The sequence below is a fragment of the Fundulus heteroclitus genome, chromosome 7 (genome assembly GCF_011125445.2).
Source record: "Fundulus heteroclitus isolate FHET01 chromosome 7, MU-UCD_Fhet_4.1, whole genome shotgun sequence".
Lineage (NCBI taxonomy): Eukaryota > Metazoa > Chordata > Actinopteri > Cyprinodontiformes > Fundulidae > Fundulus > Fundulus heteroclitus.
Window position 1 is genome coordinate 36,605,739 of NC_046367.1, and position 23,257 is coordinate 36,628,995.

The 23,257-nt window shown below is 40.0% G+C and overlaps 1 protein-coding gene across 1 annotated transcript; it reads right to left on the minus strand.

Annotated features, from left to right (window-relative positions):
* Positions 1–194: 194 nt before the first annotated feature.
* Positions 195–21,114, minus strand: LOC118556187 (uridine 5'-monophosphate synthase-like). Its single transcript, XM_036139574.1, has 8 exons — positions 20,969–21,114; positions 15,319–15,407; positions 15,086–15,246; positions 14,888–15,005; positions 14,616–14,791; positions 14,419–14,533; positions 11,765–11,836; positions 195–1,258 (listed from the first exon to the last, which is right to left on the minus strand). Exons 2-8 carry the CDS (start codon positions 15,398–15,400, stop codon positions 1,074–1,076), a joined length of 909 nt encoding a protein of 302 aa, XP_035995467.1. The 5' UTR covers positions 15,401–15,407; positions 20,969–21,114; the 3' UTR covers positions 195–1,073.
* Positions 21,115–23,257: the final 2,143 nt, after the last annotated feature.

The window sequence follows — 23,257 nt, forward strand, 5'->3', positions numbered from 1 at the left end:
CAAAGTTTTTTTTCCATGGTTATCAAATCCTGCAAAACACTTGAGTTCTTTCCAGTAGGGTATCTGGATGTGAAGGAACCTTAAATTCCAGGAAAAACAGATCTCATTTATTGAATCAGCTCATGTCATGAGAGAGATCATTTTAAGCTGTTTTCCCAAGAATGGATGGTAAAAATGCATCCACAGTACACCAATAAACCAAATTGTCTTTATTCAACATAAGAAACAATTTCATGCCACAAAACTGTCATAAAACACCTTTAGATGGAAAATACAATCAAGGGAAAACACAATTAAACTCAAGGTTTCATGAGTGGGTGCAAGGACCAACAAAAAAACAAAAGCATGTCATTACAATTACATTGCTAGTCAACGTCACAATTTGTTATATGAACCCGAACACATGCCACACATGAAGCTTAGCTTAGAAAATTTATTGAAAGAAGGATGGGTAGTAATTAAGTGAACCAGAGTCTGTAACCAAGCTGGAGCAGGAGGATGAAGATGGCAGGAAACCCAGCAGCTGGCAGAGGCTAACTCGAGGCACAGATAAAGGCAGGTAAATCCAGCGGCTAGCAGAGGCTCTACTTAAAAATCTGAGGTGAGACAGTTAAATCCAGCAGCTAAAACAGGCCTTACTTGAAGCAGAGAGATGGCAGGGTTCCAACAGCAAATACTGAAATACATAAATATAAAAACAATACTAAAAACTCCTTTGATGGAGTAAGCCATTTATGTTGTTTGTTTCCAGGTGGTTTCAAGATGTCTACTGCCATCACAGCCTGCACAGGTTAGTCTAAAAGAAAACTGGAAATCCACATTGGCCACAAAATGGCGGATCTTTGACCTCTCCGCACTTTTGAATTCCTGCTTTGACAAAACGCAAAGTTGAGGGATGACTTTATAACGTGACTGTCTTGCATCACAAAAAAAATGTATTAATTAATTATTATAATTAATAAAAAATTATTCATGTCAGATTTTTCCAAGAAGAAATTATATCTATAACACCAGGAAGGGTTTTGATTGGACAGTTGGGCATGTAAACTGACACCACCTCCAGTTACTAACATCTACTGGCTGGATTGTCCCTTCAGACCCACTTTCCGTTCATAAGCTTCCCAACCAGACTTTCTGTATGACTCAGCAGCTTCGAGCTTATCGGTTGCCTCCAAAATGCCTCGCCCCACAATGATGACGTCTGATCCTTTGTTGATCACCTCTTCTGGGGTTGTGTACTGTTGGCCAAACGCATCTCCTGGACGGACATGGACACACATGGACACACACACACACACACACACACACACACACACACACACACACACACACACACACACACACACACACACACACACACACACACACACACACACAGGAAAATCAGAATAGTTGTGAATGAGCAAGAGGGATTAATGAAAGGCTCGCCAAAGCATTTCTGAAGCAACAGCACCCCCTTGTGTTAAAAAGTGTCATTAAAGCTGTAATTTTATTGTAGCATCACAGCAGTGTTAAACCCTACTATTTATAGCTTATTAACCAAAATACCTGAAACCTCAAAGCTTGCGCTCACATTTCAAAGTTTAAGGCCCCTATTGTTAAGAAGAGGGCAGCAGAAATGAAGTTGTGCCATTGAAAAGCGATTTGCTTTTAAGGTTTGAGTTATAAATATGTTCCGTTTATTAATACTGTCCACAAAGAGCAGAAAGGAGGTCAAACATTAGTAGAAATACTAACCCTTTAACAGAGGAGTTTACATTTGGACAGTCACATTTTTAATGCAAAAAAATATATCATATTTATCAACTATTTATCAAGACAATTAGTCAGTAGTGGTTGTTAAGGAACAAAATACCCAACTAAAAGTATTTCAGGCTTTACACTGACAAGAAAATGAGGCAACATAGTGCTATAAAATCTATTAGTAGTAATAAAGTAATATATACAGACCCATTCAATAAATTAGATTAATAAAGTTTACTTATTTCTTATAAATTCACTATAAATTTTAATTTAATTAAATCAGAACTTAATTACACACAAAGTGCTCAAGCATGTATTTAAGTTGATAATTTTCTGCTCACCACAAATGAAAACATATTTATGATTATATTACACCAAACCAATAAAAACATTTTGATAGAGATGTGGGAAAGTAATACCTGTTATAAATTCTTTTCAAAAGGCAAATTTATTCTTCGGGGTGCACATCACAGACAACCTCAGCTGGTCTGTGAACACCACGTCACTGGTGAGGAGGGCACAGAAGCGCTTGCACTTACTGTGGAGGATGAGGAGAGCCCACCTGTCCCCGCCCATCCTCAGGACCTTCTACAGAAGACCCGTAGAGAGCATTCTGACTAGCTGTCGCTCTGTGTGGTGTGGAGGCTGCAGCGCCTCTGACTGGAGGAAGGTATATACATATATATACACACACATACATATATATACACATACATACATACACATACATACATATATATATATATATACATACATATATACATATATATATATATATATACACACATACATATATACACATATATATATATATATATATACACACACATACATATATACATATATATATATATATATATATATATATATATATATACATATATATATATATATATATATATATATATATATATATATATATACTACATACATACAGACAGATATATACATATATATATAGACAGACATACATATATACATATATATAGATAGATAGAGATATATATCTATATACATATATAGAGATAACACATATTATATATACATATATACCATATATACATATATCTATATATAGAGATATAGAGAGAGACCTAGAGAGAGAGAGACACAGAGAGAGATCTCTATATCTATAGATATTATATATCTATTATCTCTTCTACTCTCTTCCCCCCATATTCTCTATCCCCCCTATTCTCACCCCTCTATATACACCTAGAGATATATCTCTATCTATCTCTCTCTCCTCTCTCTCTCTAGAGATCTCTCTCTCTCTCTCTACATATATCTCTACCTATCCCTCTCCTCTCTCCTCTCTACATCTATCCCTCTCTATCTATATCTCTCTCTCTCTCTCTCTCTCTCTCTCTCTCTCTCTCTAGATCCTCTCACCCATCTCTATCTTCTCTCTTCTCTATCTCTCTACCCTCTCTCTCTCTCTACATTCTATATCTATATCTATAGATATATAGATCTCTACACATATATCTATATACACATCTCACATCCCTATATCTATCTCTATCTCTCTCTATCTATCTCTCTATCTCTCTCTCTCTCTGATCTATATATATATATATATATATATATATATATACCCACCCCACACACACACCCCACCCCCACACACACACACACATATATATATATATATATACACATATATATATATTAGGGCTGGGCAACGATTAAAATATTTAATCGCGATTAATCGCCCTGATTAATCGCATTGTATTTACAAACTCCAAGAATGAATTCAAAAGTAGTGTAAAGAGCACTTTTATTTTAATGTTCTGCTGCCATATGAACAAAAGTGTTGTAACATTTGTAGCACTTATCAGTAACACATATTTAGTGTAAAGCTCAACTTAAACATGTAAAACAAAAAATAGCAATAATAATAAATTAAAGCTTATTGCCACTGACAGGGAATTCTCTTAATTGGGAAAAAATCTACCAAAAACAGGCAATTTCTGAGGTAACAGCAGGGAGCAGCATTACCATTTTATGTTCAATACCAAAGTTTAACTTGGCAGTGGTTACAACTAACTTGTTTCTGTCATATTCCATGCTGGAAGAACTTTAAACTGAAATGCTTGCTAACTCGATATGCTTGCGTTTATTTGACGTTGACACGCGTTTTTTTGTTGTTGCTTTCTTGCGTGCATATAGTGAATGGCAGGGAAAAACAGGCAAAAACACATGGATACTTTGAAGCGAGAAGCGACTTCACCGACGGCGTCTAAGCAGACTCCGCTCCGCACAAAACATGTTCCGTTTGCCAACTCACCGCCTCGCCTAAGCAAATTCCTGCGGGAAACACCGCCTTCCGTAACCTGACTCCGCCAGATAGATTTGCTCCGCATATCCATCTGGAAACCTTCCGTTGAAGTAATTTTGGGAAGGGGCGAAAATACTGGTTAGCTGATTGGCCTATGTTGGTGATAGACGGGCCAAATGAACCAATCAGACTCGTCGTCGCTCTGTTACGAGCGACGACGAAAACACAACCACAAGCCAAGCTACTCTTGCTGCTGCAGGTAAAGGCTCGTTAGCTCAGCAAAGAAATACTCTGTAATTCCGATAAAACTTGCTCGATAGCCACGCTAACGCTAGTTTCATCGGCTGAAGCCGCCATGTTCTTTAGACTGAACTGACGCGCTTCCCGTTGCGTCACACCTCAACCCGCCTCAAAGCCAACGCTGATTGGACGTTCGTTTGGTGAACGGCTCCAAATTTTCTTTAACGGAGAGTATCCAGACTGATCTGCGAGTGAAACCTTGAAACCTCGCGAGATCAGGATGGTCTCACGAGGCTACGCCTTCCGCATGTCGGCTTTGTTTTTTTCCGGCCATCATCTTTCTTACTCTGAATCCGAGGCTTGGCTGACAGCGAAGTTATTGGCGCATTATCGCCACCTACTGTTCTGATTCAAACCCCTACACCGCAGCAACAGACCTTCACAAAATAAAAGCATGTGAGCAACATGCGTTAATGCGCGTTAAAGAAAATATCGCCGTTAATAGTCTAATGAGTTAACGCGAAATTAACGCGTTAACTTGCCCAGCCCTAATATATATATATATATATATATATATATATATATATATATATATATATATATATATATATATATATATATATATATATATATATATATATATATAAGAACTTTAAACTGAAATGCTTGCTAACTCGATATGCTTGCGTTGCTTGCGTTTATTTGACGTTGACACGCGTTTTTTTGTTGTTGCTTTCTTGCGTGCATATAGTGAATGGCAGGGAAAAACAGGCAAAAACACATGGATACTTTGAAACGAGAAGCGACTTCACCGACGGCGTCGATGCAGACCCCGCTCCGCTCCGCACAAAACTTGTTCCGTTCGCCAACTCACCGCCTCGCCTAAGCAAATAGCGTACCGCGAGCGAGCTATTTTTAGAAACGTAACGTCACATCACGTGGTACGCAGTAGGGCAAGCTTGCATAGTCCGTCGCTGTTTCGCTGTAAAAGAGACGTGCGTTACCCTTGGTTTTACTCGGTAAATGACTGCTTTTTCCAAATCTAAGACCATGGTTTTTAAACATTGTTGCTATGGAACGGGCAACAGCGACTCGAGGTACGCTGATCGGCCACATATGAAGGATGTTTTCTTCAAGACTGCCAAGGAGAAATGTGTGCGCTGGGTACGCCGGTGCGGTCAGCCTACACAACAGTTCAACCCGGAAAAAGTTACCAAATTCCCGTACATATGTAGCAAGCATTTTGTTGGAGGAAAGGGCCCAACCGAAGAACATCCTGACCCAATTCCAGCGACATCAAGTAGTGAACAGGTAGGAGTATTTTGGTGGCCGACATGTTAATAATGAAGCGCCTGCTACCATGATAGCATATAGGCTATCATGGTAGCAGGCGCTAACATGATAGCCTGCTACCAGGATAGCTTACTCAAAAACATTTCAAATAAGACAAACATTAAACATATACCGATTCCTGGACGGTGATTACAAACAAAAAAAACGTCATACGATGCCAATCAACGCCGCGCAGGAAAAAAAAACAAAGCTTACCGTTCGATCAACTCGGCCCGTTTTCCGGTTTTTAAGCCCTCGACACTCAAGCCATCGTTTGAGCTGAAGGTTGGTGTGTTCTTCCACAGTGCGACCAGTAATCCGTGCGCCTGGGACATCGTCTTGGGAAAGTTTAACGGCTATAAAGTTGGTCATATCGCTGGTTCTGTTGTGCGTGTAATAGCTGGTTGCTACGGGCGTTCTCTACCTGTATGCCCCAAAAGGGGCGTTGCTCTTGAGACGGTGACGTCACGTGCGCGGTACGCTATTCCTGCGGGAAGCAACGCCTTCCGCATGTCGGCTTTGTTTTTTTCCGGCCAGCACCTTTCTTACTCTGAATCCGAGGCTGGGCTGACAGCGAGGTTATTGGCGCATTATCGCCACCTACTGTTCTGATTCAAACCCCTACACCGCAGCAACAGAGTTTCACAAAATAAAAGCATGTGAGCAACATGCGTTAACGCGCGTTAAAGAAAATATCGCCGTTAATAGTCTAATGAGTTAACGCGAAATTAACGCGTTAACTTGCCCAGCCCCAATATATATATATATATATATATATATATATATATATATATATATATATATATATATATATATATATATATATATATATATATAGTCATGGCCAAAAGTATTGAGAATGATTTAAATGTTAATATTTACAAAGTCTACTGCTTCAGTTTTTATAATGGCAATTTGCATATACTCCAGAATGTTATAAGGAGTGATCAGCGTAACAGCAATTAATTGCAAAGTCAATATTTGCCTAGAAAATGAACTTTATCCCCCAAAACACATTTCAACGTCATTGCAGCCCTGCCTTAAAAGGACCACCTAACATCGTTTCAGTGATTGCTCCATTAACCCAGGTGTGGGTGGTGATGAAGACAGGGCTGGAGATCAATCTGTCATGATTAAGTAAGAATGACACCACTGGACACTTTAAAAAGAGGCTGGTGCTTGGCATCATTGTTTCTCTTCTGTGAACCATGGTTATCTCTAAAGAAACACGTGCAGTCATCATTGCACTGCACAAAAATGGCCTAACCAGAAAGAGATTCGCAGCTAGAAAGATTGCACCTCAGTCAACAATCTATCGCATCATCAAGAACTTCAAGGAGAGAGGTTCCATTGTTGCAAAAAAGGCTCCAGGGCGCCCAAGAAAGACCAGCAAGCGCCAGGACCGTCTCTTAAAAGTGTTTCAGCTGCAGGATTGGGCTACCAGCAGTGCAGAGCTTGCTCAGGAATGGCAGCAGGCAGGTTTGAGTTAGAGGTCTGCACGGGCCTAAAATTTCAGGCCCGGCCCGGCCCGGCCCCCTGGCAATCAGGCCCTAACCCGACCCGGCCCGACAAATTAAGCTATTAATGAGCTCAAACCCGAGCCCGACTAAAAGGGTTCGCTATTTAGACATGACTGTTTCCCGACACTTCGGTCGCTTAATAGTTTCTTAGAAAGCCGACTCGAACAATTAAACAAGTAATACTTTTAACACACGATTAACCCTTAAAAAGACAAGCATTTATGTATTTAATTAGACCTCAATGTCGAAAAACGGGATGTCATTGTCGCAAAAGCAGCATGTAACGGACAGCCAGGATATATGACATCGGTAAATCTATGCGCCACGGGAGTAGACAAATGAGCAGCACACATGAGCTCCTTGTTAGCTATGAGGTCGAAGTGCTCCCATAAAGAGATTTTCCCTCCCGTATTGGGAATTTTCAATAGCTCACCTCTGGCTAGCTGACTTTTCAGTTTGTCCATCTTTATTGACTGACCGGAACAGAAGTACGGAGCCCTAAAGGGGTCATCGCAAAATGTTTTGCATGTTGAGAGAATGTGCACTCGTTTTACTACATTGTGACGTGTTGCGTAGCGTCTGCTTCCAAAAAAAAAAAGAGAAAGAAAAAGCTGTGCACGTGAATGTTTTTCTGACCTGACCTAACTGAAAAATCATGAATACATAAAACCAACTTTATCTGTGTCAAGCCCGAGCCTTACTCGAGCCCGTGCTGTTCATTGAATTAAAGGCCTGTACCCGGCCCGAATTTGCATATTGTGTCGGGGCCCGTTGGGTCCCGACGGGCTTGCAGGCCACTAGTGTGAGTGCATCTGCACGCATTGTGAGGCGGAGACTCTTGGAGCAAGGCCTGATCTCAAGAAGGGCAGCAAAGAAGCCACTTCTCTCCAGGAAAAACATCAGGGACAGACTGATATTCTGCAAAAGGTACAGGGAGTGGACTGCTGAGGACTGGGCTAAAGTCATTTTCTCTGATGAATCCCCTTTCCAATTGTTTGGGACATCTGAAAAACAGCTTGTTTGGAGAAGACGAGGTGAGCGCTACCACCAGTCTTGTCTCATGCCAACTGTAAAGCATCCTAAAACCATTCATGTGTGGGGTTGCTTCTCAGCCAAGGGAGTCGGCTCTCTCACAGTCTCACCTAAAAACACAGCCATGAATAAAGAATGGTACCAAAATATCCTACGAGAGCAACGTCTCCCAACCGTCCAAGAGCAGTTTGGTGATGAACAATGCCTTTTCCAGCATGATGGAGCACCTTGCCATAAAGCAAAGGTGATATCTAACTGGCTAAGGGAACAAAACATAGAGATTTTGGGTCCATGGCCTGGAAACTCCCCTGATCTTAATCCCATTGAAAAGCTGTGGTCAATCATCAAGAGACGGGTGGAAAAACGAAAACCTAGGAATTCTGACAAAATGCAAGCATTGATTGTGCAAAAATGGACCGCTATCAGTCAGGATTTGGTCCAGAAGTTGATTGAGAGCATGCCAGGGAGAATTGCAGAGGTCCTGAAAAAGAGGGGTGAACACTGCAAATATTGACTTGCTGCATTAACTCATTCTGTCATTAAAAGCTTTTGTTACTCATAATATTATTGCAATTGCATTTCTGTACGTATGTGATGACAACATCTGACATACACACATGAAAACCAGAGGGCAGCAGATCATGTGAAAATATAATATTTGTGTCATTCTCAATACTTTTGGCCATGACTGTATGTATGTGTGTGTGTGCGTATATATATATATATATATATATATATTAGGGCTGGGCAAGTTAACGCGTTAATTTCACGTTAACTCATTGGACTATTAACGGCGATATTTTCTTTAACGCGCGTTAACGCATGTTGCTCACATGCTTTTATTTTGTGAAGCTCTGTTGCTGCGGTGTAGGGGTTTGAATCAGAACAGTAGGTGGCGATAATGCGCCAATAACCTCGCTGTCAGCCAAACCTCGGATTCAGAGTAAGAAAGGTACTGGCCGGAAAAAAACAAAGCCGACATGCGGAAGGCGGTGTTTCCCGCAGGAATTTGCTTAGGCGAGGGGGTGAGTTGGCGAACGGAACAAGTTTTGTGCGGAGCGGAGCGGGGGGGGTCTGCATCAACGCCGTCGGTGAAGTCGCTTCTCGTTTCAAAGTATCCATGTGTTTTTGCCTGTTTTTCCCCTGCCATTCACTATATGCACGCGAGAAAGCAACAACAAAAAACCGCGTGTCAACGTCAAATAAACGCAAGCATATCGAGTTAGCAAGCATTTCAGTTTAAAGTTCTTCCAGCATCGAATATGACAGAAACAAGTTAGTTGTAACCACTGCCAAGTTAAACTTTGGTATTGAACATAAAATGGTAATGCTGCTCCCTGCTGTTACCTCAGAAATTGCCTGTTTTTGGTAGATTTTTTCCCCATAAAGAGAATTCCCTGTCAGTGGCAATAAGCTTTAATTTATTATTATTGCTATTTTTTGTTTTACATGTTTAAGTTGAGCTTTACACTAAATATGTGTTACTGATAAGTGCTACAAATGTTACAACACTTTTGTTCATATGGCAGCAGAACATTAAAATAAAAGGGCTCTTTACACTACTTTTGAATTCCTTCTTGGAGTTTGTAAATACAATGCAATTAATCGCCCTAATTAATCGCGATTAAATATTTTAATCGTTGCCCAGCCCTAATATATATATATATATATATATATATATATATATATATATATATATATATATATATATATATATATATAAATAAAAGGGCTTGGAACCCTAATAAGTATGGTTTATGGGTCGGGTTTCTGCAAAGTTATCAGCGTGTAAGAGCCAATCTCTGCTCAAAATGGTGATCTGCACCGCATAATCTACTTTAAGCAGTTATTACAGGCTATTGCAATCGTAAACTGCAGAACATACGGGCAGAGCTGCTCCCTCTGACTTTACTACCGTCCGTCACCTCCTATGTCAGTCTAGAGCAGGATGCGCTTCATCGCGTTACGAGGCAGAGGGATATTTCAGCTGCTTATACTCAAAGTGCAAACAGGTCTCTTTATAACTCCTGTTTATCGTCACTTATTTTAGAGCCCAAATAAGCGACTTCACTTTGAGAAACAAGCCCAAAAAAACGCAAAAATTTTTTGAGCGAATAAAATATATGAAACACTAATAATCTCCACGAAAAACCTCACCATCAGCTTATTGGCATTATGTCTTTTTCTATCACGTTACAATTTTAAAAATTTTGCGTAATGCTCTCTGCCTGTCTGTCTCACATCCTGGCCTTCTGAGCAGATCAGTGAGTTTTGGTTGAGAGACTGACTCTGCTTGCCAGGCAGCCTGGGTGAATGGGAGCTATTAATCTGACATCTTAAACTTCTGAGTGTTTATGTTTAAAACAGAACCACATAAGGAGCATTTTGTATCCGCATTAAGCAGTGAAAAAATAATCCCACACCGGACTCCGTTGGACCGCATCATGTTGCGTCCAACATTACAGAATTATTTTGGACCATAAGGTGCACAGTGAATCAACGTGTCCTTGTCTGTCTTTGTCTAGAAATAAGGCACACCAGGACTTCACCGTTGAAATTGGTGAGAGCTATTGTTAAAGTGACAATGCCCACGTGCATGGCAGTTGGATGTTCCAATACATCGGGTAAAAGTGAAAAAAACATTAGTTATTTCACCTTTCCAATTCATTAGACACCACAGGCTCTTTTGTTGGATTGCCAACTTGAAGAGGGAAGATTTGCCATCAAACTTCTGGCCAGAAAGAAAACATGTCGTCTGTAGCCAACATTTCGAAGAAGAATATCTTCAAGATGACATGAGAGCGAGACTTTTCGGTAGGTTTTTCTTTTTTATAATGTAGAATTTGCCGGGACATTTGTTTACCCGACCAGAGACGGAGTGATATGACACACTTGGAAAGAATGCTCACTGTTGCGAAGCCCACTTATTTTATGCAACTTTGGTCTCATGTTTTCTAAAGTCACAGTTTTTTTGGGCTTGTTTCTGAAATTGAAGTGGCTTGTTTGGGGTCAAAACTAAGTGACGTTGAAATATCCCTCTGCCTCATAACGCACTGGAGCTCATCCTGACAGGAGCAGAGAGTAAACTCAGAACGATTTTCTGCCCGTATTTTCTGCAGTTTACGGTTGCAATAAATAGGCGGTGCAGATCACCATTTTGAGAAGGGAGATTGGTTCTAAAGATGAGTTTTATACTCATCTAATACTCCCAAGTGTGTAATATCCCCCACCCCTCCACGTCCACAGCTCTCTATCCGTCATTGTCAGATAGAGAGCTGTGTTTCTAACATAAGGCCAAAATAAACTTTTATATTGAATTAACTTACTAGATTTATTGTTGCTAGGGCGTACTCTGTGTGCAGGCTGCCTAAAGGCTCCCACATACTCAAGCGTACTGTGTGCATACTGTGAGCTTGGTGGACTCCGCGTTGACTCTCAGCGGATATTTTACCCATCATAGTTGAGCGTACTGTTGCCTACATTTTTTGGGACTGTGATGCTGCGTCCTGGTGACTGCCTGCTTGGAGCAGCTCAGTGTATCGAAATCGGTGTCACATATAAAACAGTTCAATGTAAAGACTTCTTGCCTCCGAGAAGTTTACAGTCTGACACGTACCTGTACGCGCCATGAGGCGCGGAGACCTCCGAGTTCTTCCTTTGACTTCTCTGTATGCATTACTGCCACCAACTGATGAGGAGAGTGAGTCAGAATGGCACTATGTATTTCAAATTAGGCTTATATTTACATATCTATATACGGTGAATAAAATATCAATTCATAAACACTAAATCCTCCTAATTAGTTCTGTTATTAATAGATATTTCAATACAAATTGATAACATTCATTTTTTGAATTCTTCTGCAAAATATCCACCAGGTCAAATTTAACTTTCTCGTTAGTAAGATTTCTAACCAGACTTCTTTTTGCTTCATACTTCTTGCATCACTACATATTCTGCTGTTTCTTCTTGTCCCCAATATTCACATCTACCTGAAATATAGGGCTGGACGATAATTCAATAACGATATATATTGATCGATAGACGTATAGTTCAAAATAAAAAATAGGGGTCAATAAAAAGTTCAATAAAAGAACAGTGCATTCTAGCCTATCATGTAAGTTAATACTACAGTCATTCCATCCTCCCAACCAATCACGAACCCAAGAAAGCTCCATTAGCCTTCAGAGAGTTCAGAGAACGTGTCCTTTTTTTTCTTTAAAATTAGCTATACCTAAAACTAATGCGTTCGTGGTGACTTAATGAATTTAGCGTTAATCAATAAGAAAATAAAAGCATAAATTGTCGTCTCGATCACCAAGTGGGGGCAGCCATTATTGCCCATATTTGGGCAATAATGGCTGCCTGACATCACATCCTGTGATGTTTCTGAGCGGTAAGGCACTGCGCTCTACAAGCTAATTCAATAGGAACTATTGTACACAACTGCGATCAACAACAATTACTTCGGATTTCGAGAAGACTTCACCATTGAAATTCGCGAGAGCTATTGTTAAAGTGACAATGCCCATGTGCATGGCAGTTGGATGTTCCAATATATCGGGTAAAAGTGAAAAAAAAACATTTGTTATTTAACCTTTCCAATTCATGAGACACCACGGGCTCTTATGTTGGATTGCCAACTTGAAGAGGGAAGATTTGCCATTAAACTTCTGGGCAGAAAGAAAACATGTCGTCTGTAGCCAACATTTCGAAGAAGAATATCTTCAAGATGACATGAGAGCGAGACTTTTCGGTAGGTTTTTCTTTTTTATAATGTAGAATTTGCCAGGACATTTGTTTACCTGACCAGAGCGGCGGAGGGATACGACACACTTAGAAAGTATGCCCACTGTGGCGAAACCCACTTATTTTATGCAACTTTGGTCTTATTTTTTCTAAAGTCGCTTGTAAATTTCATGAGTTGTGGGTTGCAGTTTTTTTGGGCTTGTTTCTGAAAGTGAAGTGGCTTGTTTGGGGTCTAAACTAAGTGACGTTGAAATATCCCTCCGCATCAAAACGCACTGGAGCTCATCCTGACAGGAGCAGAGAGTAAACTCAGAGCCGCTCTGCCCGTATTTTCTGCAGTTTACAGTTGCAATAACTGATAACTGCTGAAAGTAGATTAGGTGGTGCAGATCACCATTTTGAGCAGAGATTAGTTCTAAAGATGAGTTTTATACTCATTTTATAACATTGCAGAACCCAACCCATAAACCGTACTTTAATGCTCATTTGTTGTCTTTTTATGTCTCTAAAATGTAAAATTAGTATTCATTTAAATTTAAATGCTTAATACCATGTCTATCTTTGTTTAAGGGGTTAAAAAAAACATTTCGGATGAAAATGGGTATTTATTTACAAGGGGACAGATACAGCATTGGGATTTGCTCTACAGCCGATACCGCTGGTACTGTTCTTCACCAAGATGGCGGCCCCAATAAAAGGACCTTCAAATGAAAATTTCCATTAATTAAAAAAGCTTATCATTTATTGAACAGTATGTAATAATTTTATATTTAAAGTACTTTCAGCAGTTTGAATTCTGATTTTGACCGGACTTCTTCTTTAACACTTACAGTTTCGTAAAAAGTTGGTTGAATAAAGGGTTGAGTTTGAATCCATTTATTTAAAAATATGTCATTAAGCAACAGCATAAAATAGCCAGGGTTGCACTTAAAATGTATATTTTTATCAATCAATACGATTTCTACTTTATCAATGTGGGTTTTTTTTACATCGTCCAGCCCTACTGAAATGTTTCCCTATTTTGAATAGTGTCATTTAAGCCAGTATGTCCAAATTTAAATCTTGAAATAATGTTCCTCTCTTCTGTTCCTTTCTGTTTTCCTCATTTCTCAGACTTTCCATTGAATCCTATAAAACCATCTTCCTTTCCTCTCTTCTTCTCATTGCTTTTACCATGTTTCCTTCAGTCTTCATTTAATGACACTCTTAATTTCTGTCTTACTTAAGACAGAAATTAAGTAATCACACCAATGGTTACTTAATCACACCAATGGTTCTATTTTTGATGCCTCCTTAGCCATCTTATCTGCAATTTAATTTCCATTCATTCCAATTGGGTTGAAGAAATTTTAATCTAATGTACTGTTAATAGACAATGACAAGTTGATTATTTGTTTCCACCCCCAATAAATCTTCATACCAGCACACTTAAAGCATAGTGCATGTTACACAAAAAATGCAGATTGTGGCAGCTCTGCCACAGCAAAAAAAAAAAAAGTAATGGATCGACATGAAGTTTACCTCCAGCCTGTATCTGCACACCAGGGGTCAGGTGGATAAATTCTGGTTTTTCAGTTATCTTAGACGTACAGATGAACCCAAACACAAAGCGTGAGTGGTCCTCTGCCATCTTCACCTGCAGAGAGAAGAAATGCTGAGCTGCAGGAGACCCTCAGAGATGTATGATGACATGAAGAAAGCAGTGGAAATGTGCTTACCGCAGCTTCTGTGTATTCACCAGTAGCCAGAGACCCTTTGGAGCTCATCTGTGCAATGACCAAACAGCCGTGCTTCCGACGCTTCGCCACAGCACTCAGGCCCTTCAGGACCCCGGGCCCTGACACAGCATGGGCGTTGACAATGTGTGACCAAGACGAGATCCGGAAAAACCCGCCTGGAGAGCAAAACACAAATTCATCTCAACTATGAAGATATTTTATACACTGGAAAACCTTTTCGTGATTAACAAGAACAGTGAAAAATCAGTCACCCTCATACTGATACTTGACTGTATTTCCAATATCAGCAAACTTGCGATCTTCAAATATAAGAAAGTTGTGTTTCTCTGCCACCTCTTTGAGTTTCTGGCTGAACTCTTCTGTGAAATCCTGATAAAGCACAAAAAAACTCACATGAGTTTAAGTGTTTCAACAAAGTTCCCCAAGTAACAAAAGAGGTTCTGGTGTACCTCCAGGATTTCACAATGAGTCTTCAAAATGCATATCTTTGGACCGAGTAACTCAGCCAGCCGGAGAAGCTCCTTGCTTTTCCTCACATCAGCAGAGAAGCAGAGGTTTGTCTCCTTCTTCTCCATGATCCTGAGCAGCCTGCGTGCCACAGGGTGGGTGTCTGCAGACAAACTCATTTTAGCATACCAAATGAGAAAGACATTTAATTTCAAAGCTTTGTTTTTTTACATACCACGTAGCACGGCTCTCTTTCCATATGTCAATTTTTGTTCCTCTCGCTGCTTCTTGGCAGCTGGAGGCCCATTGCCATTCATCTTATGCCTGAAAGAGAGACAGCAAAGATGAGGCTAAAACAGTTCTTTAAGGAAGGATTTTTATTTTTACACTTTGTCATTTAACAACCACAAGCTACAGTATATTTTATTGGGATTTTATGTAACAGACCAGCAATAAGTAATGCTTAACTGTGAAGTGGAAGGAAAATTACACATTGTTTTCATAATACTTGTGCAACTTCTCAGTTATCAGGGCCTCAGTAAAGGCAAACGGTATTAAATCTGAGGCAACTGGACTTTGGCTCAGATTTTCTGAAAATGTTTTGACATCTATCCGGGAGTCTTTGTCTATAGACCCCTTGCATCTGACGTCACAGTCACGTGATCGGGGGTGCGCGCCTCCATCTTGGTGGGCAGGCTAGCCTGACAGCCCGTCTACTACATGACAAAACGGGTGATTTAGAGCGTACTTTTAGTTAGTTTATTTTTGGAATCTAAACAATGCCTACGACTTGTTGTGCTCCCGGTTGCACAGAGAGGCATTCCAAATCGTTGGATGTACGTTTCTGTCGTTTACCGAAGGAGAAGGGACAAAGAAAGAAATGGATATTTTCAATGAAAAGAGCGCAGGCAGACACTCCCAATGGACTGGGGGAGCTATCATTCTACGAGAGAATGTGCAGTCTACACTTCATCTCCGGTAAATTACAACTTAATTGGAGGTAGCGATCGTTACACGGGCCGGAGAAGCGGCCCGTGTAACGATCGCTACAGCCGCCGCCGCTGTCTGCTGCTTCAGACAGCGGCGCTACACGGCCGCTTCTCCGGCCCGTGTAGCGCCGCTGTCTGGAGCAGCAGGAAGCGGGTGCTGCTCCAGACAGCGGCGGCTCTCCGGCCCGTGTAGCGATCGCTTCATGGGCCGGAGAGCCGCCGCTGTCTGGAGCAGCAGACAGCGGCGGCGGCTGTAGCGATCGTTACACGGGCCGCTTCTCCGGCCCGTGTAACGATAGCTACCTCCACTCCACCGCTATTTAAGTAGAACAATGAATAGAGCAGAATTAAGTTGTAATTTACCGGAGATGAAGTGTAGACTGCACATTCTCTCGTAGAATGATAGCTCCCCCAGTCCATTGGGAGTGTCTGCCTGCGCTCTTTTGAAAATATCCATTTCTTTCTTTGTCCCTTCTCCTTCGGTAAACGACAGAAATGTACATCCAACGATTTGGAATGCCTCTCTATGCAACCGGGAGCACAACAAGTCGTAGGCATTGCTTAGATTCCAAAAATAAACTAACTAAAAGTACGCTCTAAATCACCCGTTTTGTCATGGTAGTAGACGGGCTGTCAGGCTAGCCTGCCCACCAAGATGGAGGCGCGCACCCCCGATCACGTGACTGTGACGTCAGATGCAAGGGGTTCATTCTGGTGGCCCATGGTCCCTGGAGGCCCATCCTCCTAAGTCAGATTCAAATCAGTGAACCGCCCATCACTGTCGTTAGAGGCTATTGGATTGTGTGAGTGGGGTACTTGGTCAACCTAATCCTGATGAGTAGCTGATGTCATCTTTTTGGAATTATTTTTAAATAATTCTTTGGAATTGGCCTAAATATGTTGTAATTTTCCTATAACTTAAAAATTCTGGTTTGTGACACGTAAAATCTCAGATTTATTTCAAAGTTTGTATTTCCTTTCTTAGATTTTTCACCTGTGGAGCTCGTAATTTTTTCACCTAGGCAATGCATGCTGGGTGAATGACGCAGGTGGGCCCTACTGGTCTGGAACCTGTGTCGTCAAACCCCAAAACAAAGCCAGAACTACAAACCATGAACAAACTAATGCCAGTATTTAAAACGTAGGTGTGTTTGTGACTTTCAAAGCCTAAAATTAGTATAAATAAATTAATAAATTCAAGACTTTTTAGGACACCCTGCACAAAAGAAGCCAAAAAAACAAACATTTTTAGTCCTTGCTAGTGCCATTGTGCATGGAGATGATTGGCTGGGGCCAGATATCCTGAGACTTTAGCAAGTGTTCTAACTTCACTATATTTGTCTCCAGATCCCTAATAGATCTGGTGATGTCACGAGTAACATTTAGCGTGTGCTGTTGACACAGCAGTTTTATTTGAACTTTACCCTAGTCCCACCACGTTTGCAGACAGGTCAACTCACGCTGTCTAAAACCAATCCAAAAATAACTCAGTCTACTTAAAACTACAACCATAAGTTAAAACTGAGTTAAAATGCCAGTAAGGGCTTTTAGGTAATATATTAAAAATAAAAACATTACCTAAAACCAGAGAATGATCTGTAAGACCTACTGGTATAATCTGGCATGTTTTAAACACATTAAAATGTTGTTTAAAACAATAAAACCGGTCTTTTATGTGAGACCACGTGTACTGCCTGGTTCCCTGCATGCATCCTCCTCCATACGTCAACCAGGCTATGAGATGAGACCAGCCGCCGCAGAGTGCGCGCACTGAGCTGCTACATACGGCTCTGGATGATTACGATCTAAAGAATCGTCTTCTGTACAATTAAAATCCTCTCCTATAAAAATGTAGTCCTCAGACCCGCAATCCCCCAACCTCTCCCCAATTTCTTCTAAAAAACGCCTTTTCTCTGCATTAGTAATTGGAGCATAGATATTGATAAAAGTCACAATAAAATTATCAAAACCAGCCCTGGCTAAAAGACACCTTCTCGGAACAAAGCGTTTTATTTCCAGTGATCCTGGAGTGAAAGCTCCTGAAAAGAGGAATCCCATTCCTGCGCTCTTAGAGGTGCCATGGCTAAAACCAGTTTCCACCTTCCACTCCTTATGCCAATCTGTTTCCTTTGATAGATCACTATGAGTTTTTTTGCAAAAATAAAACAAATTATTTTATGGGTTATTGTTTGATAAATCTGTGCACGTTTTACCGCCTCTCTAGCCCAATTGTTGATGTTTAAGACCCAATGGCAACCAAACCCCACCAAAAAACAAAAGCACAACAAAGACCTATATACACAATATTTACATACACCCTGTGAAAGATAATTCAATTCAATTTTATTTATATAGCGCCGATTCATGAAACATGTGATCTCAAGGCACTTTATAAAGTCAAATTCAATCAGATTATGCAGATTGGGTCAGATTATACAGATTGGTCAAAAATGTCCTATATAAGGAAACCAGTTGATTGCATCAAAGTCCCGACAAGCAGCATTCACTCCTGGAGAAGCATAGAGCTACAGGGAGAGTCGTCTGCATTGTCTATGGCTTTGCTGCAATCCCTCATACTGAGCAAGCATGAAGCGACAGATAAGAAGGAAAAAGTAGGAAAAGACACAAACAGATGCAACTCCCACGCTCACAGACTCACCCCCACCCCTTGCTTTCAGGACATTTACACAAGACACCGTGGGAACTAGGGCTGAACGATTTTGGAAAATAATCTAATTGTGATTTGTCATCTTAATATTGCGATTTAATTTATATATTTATTTTCAGTTTAATTTATCATCTATTTTTAAATATATACAAACAACAAATCAATCTGTTTAATCGCTTTGCAGATTAGTTGCTAAAAGACCCACTGCGTCTCAACTCAGAGCAGAAATTATTGCATTCTGCCTACGATATATTTCAACCAAAATTGTGACTGGATTTTGACTTTTCTCTGCATTAATCACAAGCAATAAAAAGGCCTGTAGATAAAGATGTTTGTAAACAAGTACTATTTAAAACAAGAACTTTTAATGTTTTTATTAATCAGAATATTATTCAAGATAACAGCTTTTAATTGATTTGGACACCAATCTTTGTTAAACATAAAGTGCAACCAACAAACAAGTCTATGTATTAAACTGATTGACCGGTACTTAATGCTATGGGGAGATCCCTGAAAGTTTCTGGTAAAACAGTATGATTATATAAAGTCTAAAACAAATAATAAAATTTTATTATCTCACTGCTACAACTCTCTTCCCTTCCATGTGGAAGCAAACCCACTTTAAACATTTTACCAACAACTAAAGGTCTGTTTCAATAATTGTTCTATAAGCCAAAAATTGCAGACCTCTGCGATTTGGAAATTAAATTTTTTAAATTGTGATTATATTGCAAATGCGATTAATTGTGCAGCCCTAGCGGTAACCCGACAAACTGTAACTTTTGGACAGGAAAAAAAAAATAGCCTGGTTTTCTTCTAATTTTAATATAAGGCCTGAACCTTGCTTTAAATACTTCAGACGGGTCAGAATGTTATATACAAGCATCAAGTCAGCAATCGCACATGGGACCAGTTTTTATTTTGCTCCCAACACAACTATAACAATAATAATAATAATCGCTGCGATTAAATATATAAATGTAGTTCGTAAGCACAATCTTCAATAATTCGCCATTCACCATGTTTACTGCCCTCACAGAGAAAAGCCTTCATGTTGAGCGACCCCCACAGACCCATTCTGCAAAGTAGTTCTCCCAAGCACAACAACAATAAAGTGACCTTGTCTCATAACATATCTCCATATGTGCACTACAGCATCGAATGTTCAGGGGGGGGCTTTTAAAATGTCAAATGCTATATGCTTTTATGTTATGTACTAAAACTATCAAGTACTGAGAAAGTCATGCGCTGAAATATTTTGCATGTTATTTATTTATTTATTCATTCATATATACAAATGAATAACATGTAAAATATTTCAGCACCTAATTTCCTAGTAGTTGATAGTGTTAGTACATCCACTGACTGTAGAATTACCTATGAAACGTTTTCACACAGCCAGAAAACTGCCTGTTGTTGCAACCAAATCCTATGGGATTCTGTGAGAGTAGGGAGTAGCAAGATGGCGGCCAGTGACTTCAGTTTTTCGGCAATCCAGTGTATAATAGAGATCAGTGGGTGTCAGCTTCATTCAGCTGGTTAAACTGAGTTTATCAGATTTGAGCGCGCTACAAACAGTTTTTTTTAGCGCGCGCTCAAACAAAGGCGCAAATATGGCTCCATAAGCAAGGCGGATGTGTGTTTGTGTGTGTCGAGTGGAGAGGGAGATTGACTGCCGCAGCTGAGCCATGTGACGGCGCAAGACGGTGACGAGAGGGGAAGAGAAGCAACTGTTTTAACTGGACTCCCGATTTTAACAGAGACAATCTCCAGCTTATCGTGGACAGGACAGCTGGTTGTTTCATACATCTGCGTGGACAGCGGTGTTCTCTCTGTTAAATCAAAATGGGGCGATTCGCGACTGATAAGCAGCTTCACAGATCCCCCAACTCCGGAACATATTCGATTTATTGATAAGTAGATCTCTTTGTGTTCACCAAAGAAGATTCATTACACAATTGTATAAGCATTTACCCTTGGAGGCCGTAGTTACAGGAATATTGTGTCGTTTAGGTCGTATTTTGGTATTTTAACCCGAGCATGCGGGAGAAAGTAGGCCACGTGTTGTGGCACTACTTACCTCGTTCATACAACTAGGATGAGAATCAAGAACTCTGGGGTCGATACCGTTCGGCTACTCGCCGAATTTCACCGCGTTTTTTTCATACGGCTCCCGGATTTAATCAATATTCACCATTTAAGGGAGTTATTAAAGAGACACAACACACCTTTTCCCAAAACGTGAGCTTTCCTCCTCCTCCTCCTTCTTCTTGTTCAGTTTATTGGCGGTTTGGCATACAACTTTTCGATAAGAGTAGGCCCCGCATTGACTATCGCGGCGCAGGAATTCCGGCCGCCATCTTGGGGCGGTCGACCTGCTACCCTAACCTGCTGATTCAAGCTGAACACACTAATGATACCTCAGCACTGGGCGGCGTATTTTTGTTTAAATCGACGGACTATTGACGCCAGGGCTCGAGGGATAACTTTTGACAAGTAAGATTAAAAGATAATGTTTATATTATAATGTGATTTTTCTAATATTACATAGTGAGATACAGGTCTACACGTCCAAGTTTTTGTGACTTAATCTCTCCAAAATTGCATCTTCTCTGTGAAGGCATCAGAGCTTTAGACATTGGTGAATATATTATTCACCTATATATATATAGAGATAGATAGATAGATATAGATATATATAGATAGATAGATATAGATATATATAGATAGATAGATATAGATATATCAGATAGATAGATAGATAGATATATCAGATAGATAGATAGATATATCAGATAGATAGATAGATAGATATATCAGATAGATAGATAGATATATCAGATAGATAGATAGATATATCATATATATATATATATCATATATATATATATCTAGATATATATATATATCTATATATATATATCTATATATATAGATATATATATATATATATATATATATATATATATATAGATATATATATATATATATCTATATATATAGATATATATATATATATATATATATATATATATATATATATATAGCCAGCTTCTGCTGGAGGAGTTCAAGTATCTTGGGGTCTTGTTCACGAATGAGGGGAGGATGGAGCGGGAGATCGACAGGCGGATTGGTGCAGCGTCTGCTGTGAAACGGGCGCTGTACCGATCCGTTGTGGTGAAGAGAGAGCTGAGCCAAAAGGCGAAGCTCTCGATTTACCGGTCGATCTACGTTCCTACCCTCATCTATGGTCACGAGCTTTGGGTCGTGACCGAAAGAACGAGATCCCGGATACAAGCGGCTGAAATGAGTTTTCTCCGTAGTGTGTCTGGGCTCTCCCTTAGAGATGGGGTGAGGAGCTCAGTCATCCGGGGAGGACTCAGAGTAGAGCCGCTGCTCCTCCACGTCGAGAGGAGCCAGTTGAGGTGGCTCGGGCATCTGGTCAGGATGCCTCCTGGACGCCTCCCTGGTGAGGTGTTAAACATAGACATTATATATATATATATATATATATATATATATATATATATATATATATATATATATATATATATTTACGTATACACACATATATATATACATATACGTATACACACATATATATATACATATATACACACATATATATATATATATATATATATATACATATATATATATATACATATATACACACACATATATATATACACACATACATATATATATATATTATATATATATATATATATATATATATATATATATATATATATATAGTAACTGTGTTTTTGTATATAGTAATAAACAATTATTAAAGTGTATGAGTAGCTGTGTTTTGCAGCATACATAAATTCTGTCAGAATATTCAATTACTTTTAACCACACTAAGAATATTTAAATGCACTAAACCATTTGTTATAATACCTACAGCTTTAAAGTTTTCAGAAAAAAACAACGTGAAAATTAGTTAATAATCAGCGAGTATAGTTGACTAAAATTGCTTCTGCACCTGGTTAACACATTACACTGAACTGAGTTGTCGACCGCCCCAATATGGCCCCCCTAAATCTCGTCAGCGCCTATAGGCGAGAGCGGTCGATGCGGGGTCTTCCGGTGTGTCTCATTCCGCCTACTTCCGTCAGTGCACATCAGGGCCGTTTCTCAATATGCGTTCTTGAGCGTTCTTGTGTGCTCGTGTGCTCGTGACACGTCATCAGCTTCAGCCCGGGCACTGTTCCAATGCTGAGAACGCCAAATCGAGAACGCGCCGAATTCCCCGGATGTTGATCTCGCCCGCCCTCTTTATCGAGCATGCATCAGAGCAGACTTGTGCGTTCTTCACACTGACCGCTTGCCCAGAATGCACCGCGGCCGCAGCTTGATTCGAGACGGCGCAAACAGAGCTCACAGCGGTAAGTTAAAATTTCCCTTTTCTGCTGCTGTTGTTGTTCAAAAGTACGTTTTCAGATCGTTTGAGGCGAGAACATTATACTTTTAAGCTTCCCTATGTGGCCTGTTTACAGAGTTAGAGCATA

Excerpts from the sequence above, each read along its gene's own strand:
- LOC118556187 (XM_036139574.1), bottom strand. The coding sequence starts at position 15,400 with ATGAATGGCAATGGGCCTCCAGCTGCCAAGAAGCAGCGAGAGGAACAA. Across the intron at positions 14,792-14,887 it reads AGTCAAGTATCAGTATGAGG|GCGGGTTTTTCCGGATCTCG; the intron begins GTGACTGATTTT and ends TTTGCTCTCCAG. Across the intron at positions 1,259-11,764 it reads GCGCCTCATGGCGCGTACAG|GAGATGCGTTTGGCCAACAG; the intron begins GTACGTGTCAGA and ends ATGTCCGTCCAG.